This window comes from Pseudorasbora parva, chromosome 3, assembly GCF_024679245.1.
Source record: "Pseudorasbora parva isolate DD20220531a chromosome 3, ASM2467924v1, whole genome shotgun sequence".
In the NCBI taxonomy this organism is placed as follows: Eukaryota; Metazoa; Chordata; class Actinopteri; order Cypriniformes; family Gobionidae; genus Pseudorasbora; species Pseudorasbora parva.
Genome location: NC_090174.1, coordinates 5,097,397 through 5,104,674, shown reverse-complemented (window position 1 = coordinate 5,104,674; position 7,278 = coordinate 5,097,397). Strand labels below are relative to the sequence as shown.

The window sequence follows — 7,278 nt, the reverse complement described above, 5'->3', positions numbered from 1 at the left end:
CTTTCTCGACTAGCCACTTTCTATTGCATGATGGGTTTATCTTTTTAAACCAAAAACACGTGCTGGTCGATTGTAAGAAGTGCAATATACAAGCGGACTGTGGAAAAAAACAAATAAACATACTCGACAACTAGGAGTGTGGTTTTTATCGGCCAACGTATTTTTTTTTTTTACGTCTGCAGTTCTCGGCCCCCCGGTGATCGGAGATAGAATATTTATCAATGTGCTAAAATGAATTTATTTTGAGAGTAATTTCAGAGCAAAACCATGGAGGTTATGCATGATGCAGAGGGGGAGAGTGTCAAATACAAGCCCGGCGGCCGACTGGACATGAGCCACGGGTTCCTGAAGCACATCAGGAGGAATCAAATCGCCAGGTCTCTCTCTTTCACACAATAACACTCAGTAATAGCTAGTTATTGTGTTTTATTAGTACGTTATAGTAGCCTGGCTTGAGCCAAAAACTATAAACATGTAGTTCGAAAGCGTAAATCACAAAGGAATATCTAAATGATTCTTATTAGACTTTCTTTCAGATTTTGGGTCCAATCCTAATGGGATCCAATAAGAATCTTTTTTAAATTAAATAGTGAAAAACCTGACATTACCGTATACAGTATAATATATTAGAGCCCCATTAGATTTTATAATATAATACATATATCGTCTTATTGCTGTTATAATAGGTAATCTTTCATAACTCCATATCTATTATATTGAGATGTTGTCTTGCTATTTGAATTCAAAGTGGAAGTTGTATGAGTTTTAAAAATCCTGAAAGATTTCTAGTAAATTACTTTTGCAGTCCTACAGTATGACATATTGTGTCTCCCACAGAATAAAACATTAAAAAAGGTAATTGCGGCTTTTATCTCACAATTTTGGGGAAAAATGTACACATGACATAAGTCAGAATTGCACAATTTAAACTTGGAATTGCAAGAACAAAAGTCAGAATTGTTGCAATTACCTTTATATCTCACAATATGGATTTTATAACTGACAAGTTATATACTCAGAATAGTGGGAAATAATGTCAGAATTGTGAGATATAAACGCCTAATTGCTATAATACAGGGTATTTTACTTCAAGGAATTATAATAATAGTCATATCGATAAGCAGCCTAGATGATGTTTTCTTCTAGATAGTTTTCTTATGTTAGAATACCATAAGAAATGTCCCATTCAAATGAGGTTTAATGTTGCTGGTCTTCTGAGCAGTGTCTCAAGTGTTATATGCCCTCTTTAAAATTAAATATGTGATAGATTTTTTTTTGGTAACACTTTAGTATGGGGAACACATTCACTATTAACAATGACTTCTGCCTCAATAAACTCCTAATTTACTGCTTATTAATAGTTAGTAAGGTAGTTTTTGTAGCATTTAAGTTTAGGTATTGGGTAGGATTAAGGGATGTAGAATAAGGTCCTGCAGAATAAGGCATTAATATGTGCTTTATAAGTGCTAATAAAACAGCTAATATCCTAGTAATATGCATGCCAATAAGCAACTAGTTAATAGTTAATAACTGAACCTTAAAACAAAGTTTTACAATTTTTTTAATCTTTCTACAGGGATGATTATGACCGAGAGGTAAAACAGGCCCAGGAGAAGCAGAGGCGTAGACACACCACCACCCCTCGCCGGCCCCGGAGACCCGACCGCCAGGTCTACCATCCACGGCATCAGAGTAAGTTACAAACACAGAAAGAGTTTCTTTCATTTATTTCGTAATGTAAAGTGTGGTTTTGTTTTAGTGCAAAGTTGCTTATCATACAAAATTAACATTTACTATTTTGAAAAATCAAAACAGCAGAAGTGTGATTTACCTTCCCAAAAGATCGATCAAACATTGGGCTAAGTTGCATAAGTGTTAGTCTAATTTGTTTCAGAATTCCAGTTTAGTATATACGGTTATTTTTTTTATTTTATTTTTTGCATTTCACATCAGCAGGGCTGCCCCCAACCAGTGATTTTTCTATTTTGTCTATTAGTCGTTCATTTAAAGCCATTCATTGATAAGTCAGGGGAGAATTACTTAACTATGACAATGAGCCTTTAAAATATAATTTTGATCTTAAACTGCAGTGACCCTGTCAAACTAACTTTTCTAAGATAATGCCAACAAAATAAATAGCCTATAATGAAAATGAAGAAAATTTAGGATGTAGAACATAAGTATAAATTATAAACAAACAAATAAGTAAATCTTATTTTAAAAAGCTGTCAAATGATGAATGCGTCCAAAATAAAATTTTGTGTTTAAATATTATATGTGTGCACAGTTACTGTGTATAATTATTATGAAGAGATAATTATTCACTTCACCTGTCAGTGGTCATAATGTTAAGCCTGATCGGTGTATATAATGTAAACATAAACTTTTATTTTGGATGCGATTAATTGTGATTAGCAGCAAACTGAAACACTAAAAAAAAATCCACAGGACAATTAGGCTATACCTGACTAGTGACTTTTTTTAATTATTTTTTTCATATTATGAGAAAGGAGTTTGTCCACTTTGTCAGGGAAAAGTGAGCTTTGTGTCTTGCTTACAATAAAGCCGTAACACTGGCCAAGATGAGCTCCTATGGCGTAGACGTAACAATTAATTTAAACATGTCATGCGATAACTAAGCGCAGTAATAATTTAGCTTCACCACACTGTACGAACAGCAGGAAATGCAATATTAGCGCACATTTATCTAAGTTAACATTAGACCGAGCGGCCATGTAAAGTTGCTGTTGGCTAACATTAGGCTATGAAAGTGGTAGTTGCATAGCTGTCAGTGGAGGGACAGAAGATTTCTTCAAAAAGATCTTTATTTGTGTAATGACAGAATTTTTAGGTCTAACCCTTTAACTAATGCACCAAGAGTAATTTAAACAATAACCAGTTAAAAAAGCACTTAGCATTGTGAGTATTGGTTGGCTTTTAATTAAAATTGTCAAATATTTTTGACATGTTCAGATATGTTGGAGCTTGATGTGCTGCAGTGCTCATGTTTGAACACCTGCTTTATTTCAGATGGATCTGAACCTGGTGCGAATGCCGAGGCAGAGGACTGGAATGAGAGCAGCTCTGGCACAGAGCAGGAGAACACTGGCACTGAGTTATTCTGGCTCGATTATCAAGCTGACGACGGGCAAACAACGTCATTCATCGTTCACAAGGTTCGCACTGAGATTCTAATCTAATGCATCACAGGCTACAAAGAGTTTTGTGCAAAGCTAGTGAAGTAGCTTAACCAAAAATGATATGTTTGTTTTATAAAATACAGTGGGGGAATTATCCTCCTTGTTCCTCCTGTGATGTTGGAACAGAAATCATAGATGAGGATTTTATATACGGAGGTGCTGCAAAAATGAGAAAAATGTCTAAACACATGCAGAAAATTGCATACAAAAACGCATGTGTGTGCAGTTCGCGCTTATATCGACCAATCGGGCGGGCTATGTAATAAAAAAGTAATATTCCAATCAATCGCGGGTGGGTGAGAAATAAATCATTATGTTTGTTTGATAAAGACGTTCACGAGCCCTGTGAGAGAATACCAGTTGCTGCTTTCAAAACAATCCCTCATGTGAACTGACAGGGGAGCTGAAGCTCATTAAATATGTAAATCGTATCCAATCCTAGCCATGGGCGTTTACTTCCAAGTCTCCAGTGCAGCACGCCCATCAAAACCCAGCGTTCAGGAGAGAGCCTCAAAACCAGTGTAGAAAATAGCCTATTATCTTTTTGAATGTAAAAACCATACAAACGTCATTAGTTGACCTCAGACAACAGTATATATATATTTTTTAAAAGCTGGTTCATGACACCTTTAAATCAGAGAATGTGGAATGGGTTTAAAACCATTGCAGTGGCCTATTCTTTTGTTGTAATTAAAAAAGAAAAATCCTGTCATTTTCAAAAGAAGGTTGTTATAGCATTTTGATTAAACATTACAAAGTCAGAAAATAGATAAATCATTTACAATAAGATCTGTAATGTACATTTACAAGATAAATTTGAAAGGGTGAATTGTCTATTTTATTAATAAGATGTAAGTGATTTTAAGTTAGACCTTTTTAGTAAATTTATATAAAGCATTATATAGCAAATCTCGACCATGATCGATTATTTATATATATATATATATATTATTGCACAGCTCTAGATATAAAGTTGGATATGTATATTATATCTAACTTTATTTTCATAATAATAATAATTTCATCAACATTTTTTACTATTTTATTGCCCAGCTCTTTATATAAAGTTGGATATGCAAGATGAATATCCGCACATAGTATCCTCGCACAGAGCAATGAGCCAAAACATTATGACCTAATATGTTGGGTATCCTCCTCATGCTGTCAAAACAATGCCGACCCGCCGAGGCACAGACTCTACAAGAGCCTTGAAGGTGTCCTGTGGTCTCTGGCCCCAAGACGTTAGCAGCAGATCCTTCAAATCCTGTAGGTTGTGAGTTGAGAGCTGCTGTGGATCGAACTTGTTGGTTCAGCACATCCCACAGATGCTTGATTGGATTGAGATCTGGGGAATTTGGAGGCCAGGGCAACACCTTGAACTCTTCATCATGTTCCTCAACCCATTCTTAAACAATGTGTGCAGTGTGGCAGGGTGCACTATCCTGCTAAAATAGACCACTTCCACCAGGGAACATCACTGAAGGGGTATACCTGGTCTGCAAATATGTTTAGGAAGAAGCCACGTGTCAAATTTGCTGGACACAGGGTTTCCCAGCAGATCATTACCCTCATCACACTCCCTACGCTGGCTTATCGTCATCCTACAGTGCATCCTGGTGCCATGTGTTCCCCTGGTAAACGGCACACACGTACACAGCTATCCACATGTAATGCCTGCTACAGACTGTGCGATTTCGGCAATCCTATAAGATCAATAAATGTATGGCATGGGTCTAATAAACTTGGATACGACATGCGTGTAGACTGTACGATGATGACACCTATTGAATCGTAGGTTGACACAAGTTGGTATAGAAGAGTAAACATCATCAGCCTGTGCTACTGGTAAACAAATTGAGCTAGATGAATCACACTTTGGCAATTGTAGTTTTACACTGGAAAAAAAAAATTAGGCGGAAGCGAAAGAAGAGCATATGAATCTGTTTGTGGCTAGGGAAAAGAAGCCAACTTGGCATGCCTATCTTGTAAATGGAGCTTGAATAGTTTAAGTTTTTAGCGCCATGTTGCGTTGATCAATACGGCATTTCATGTTGCATTTTTATTGGCTAGTCTGTAGATGTAGGTTGTAGCAGCAAACACACTGTGAAATGATCATGCTAAATATCTGACACTGTCAGAAAATTATATTTGGTCGCAAGACCGTGACAACGCCCGTCTTTGAACCTTTCTCATTGTAGGACCAACGTTTAGCAGCCACGACCACAGAAATCGCCACAATTGGTCATTTTTTGTCTGGGACAGCCCCAAATCATACAATGTGTTATAAAAGAAAATGGGACTCATCGGACCAGGCGACTTCTTCCATTGCTCAAAGGTCCAGTTCTGACGCTCTTGTACCCATTTTTGACGCTTTCGACTGGGGATCATAGGCACTCTGATTGGTCACAGCCCCATACGCAGCACAGTATTTTGACATCCCTCCTATAACCATGATTCAAATTTTGTGTGACTTGTGCCACAGTGTGATGCATTGCCTTCGTTGCCCTCGTGCATCACTGAGCCTTGGGCGCTCAACACCCTGTCGCCGGTTTGTGGTTTATCCTCGGACCCTGTTGGTAAATTCTCACTGCTGACCGGGAGCGACACACAAGCCTTGCCATTTCAGAGATATTCTGGCCCAGTCACCTTGCCATAACAATTTGACCCATGTCAAAGTCACTCAGATCTTTATTCCTTCCTTTTTCTCCAGCATCCAACATGTTGATTATGAGAACTGACAGTTTGCTTACCATCTAATCTACCCAATGTGACTAGTCATAATGTTTTGGCTCAACGATATATACTACATATCATCTCTCAACTGCCTGATTGCTTCTATCGTTGCAAAATGTGAACTATATTATTATATTAGCTTTGAAACAGCAAATATTGTGAAAAGCGCTATATAAATTTGACTTAAAGTCTTTTGTTATCGTTAGTTGTCATCCTAGTGTGTTACATTTTTTTTGTTCAACTAGGAGGACAAGCCAGAAGTTATTGTGAAAAGAGTGGCGGAGAAGAACGTTCTGGACTCGGCCATGAGGGCGGCGCTGTTGACCCGTGTAGGACAAGAAATGGGCAAGCGCTGTGACAAATGCTGAGAGGAACAGAGAAGCATTTGTAACTACGAGTGGAGATGAAAGAGCCAGGCACTGAGACCCCGTTGAGCCAGAATTGAGACTGAACTGCATTTCAAGCATGCAACATTCATAAATATCATGGAGATGCCATGTATACTACCCTAATATGTGAAGGTGCAGCTCATGAGTGGACTCTGACCTCAAGAGGAAAGACACTGTTCTTTGTTTGATCTAAAATAATATGTATTTCAGTAATACACAGAAAATAGGACCTGAATTGTTCTTTCAACTGGAACTTGGACTCCTTGTCACTCCTCACTTCACACTCGGACCAGACGTTGGACAAATGTTACACGCTCTGGATCTTGAAGTGTTGTGCAGATGACCGTGGCTCTTTTTACACCTGAGGTGGCTTTCCTGCACTCGTTTTGTGATCGATTTTATAACCACAAGGTCTGCATTGCCTCACTAGATCCAATGAGTCTGCCTTTGGCTTTCAGATAAGAAGGTTTATACGATTGAGGCTAAATCTGGTTAACATCAGGTTAAAAAATGAAGCCATACTTCCAGTATGATAGCAGGTTTGAAGGAGGCAACCTACAGGAAATAGCTGACGAAGTTCAAAGTAAGTTTAAAGAATGCTATGAGGTCCTCATTGCTCTTATATTTAAATCCATGCATTTGGATATCTGCCTTTTCCTTTCATTTCCATATGTATTTATATTGAAACATTGGTATAAATATCCTCTTTTCCTCTGTTGGTGCTCATGATGTTCTGCAAACAGAAGGGGTGTATATGTTTCTGTTTTTCTTCCTGTCTCTCTTCTTTCATTGTACAGGTAGATTTTTATTTTTGTAATTGTATTATTATTCCAGCAGTGTACAGTTGTGTTGTTGTTTCGATTGCTGGATGAATTGTTCATTCTGTCATACGGACAGATGATGGCAGTGTGCACTATGTTTATGTCATGTGCAAAAATACATGTTTCTTGAGCTGC

General features: G+C 37.7%; 1 protein-coding gene across 1 annotated transcript; it reads left to right on the top strand.

Annotated features, from left to right (window-relative positions):
* Position 1: 1 nt before the first annotated feature.
* c3h2orf68 (chromosome 3 C2orf68 homolog) lies at positions 2 to 7,278 on the top strand. The gene is made up of 4 exons (XM_067437623.1): positions 2 to 377; positions 1,577 to 1,692; positions 3,031 to 3,176; positions 6,179 to 7,278. Exons 1-4 carry the CDS (start codon positions 268 to 270, stop codon positions 6,299 to 6,301), a joined length of 495 nt encoding a protein of 164 aa, XP_067293724.1. The 5' UTR covers positions 2 to 267; the 3' UTR covers positions 6,302 to 7,278.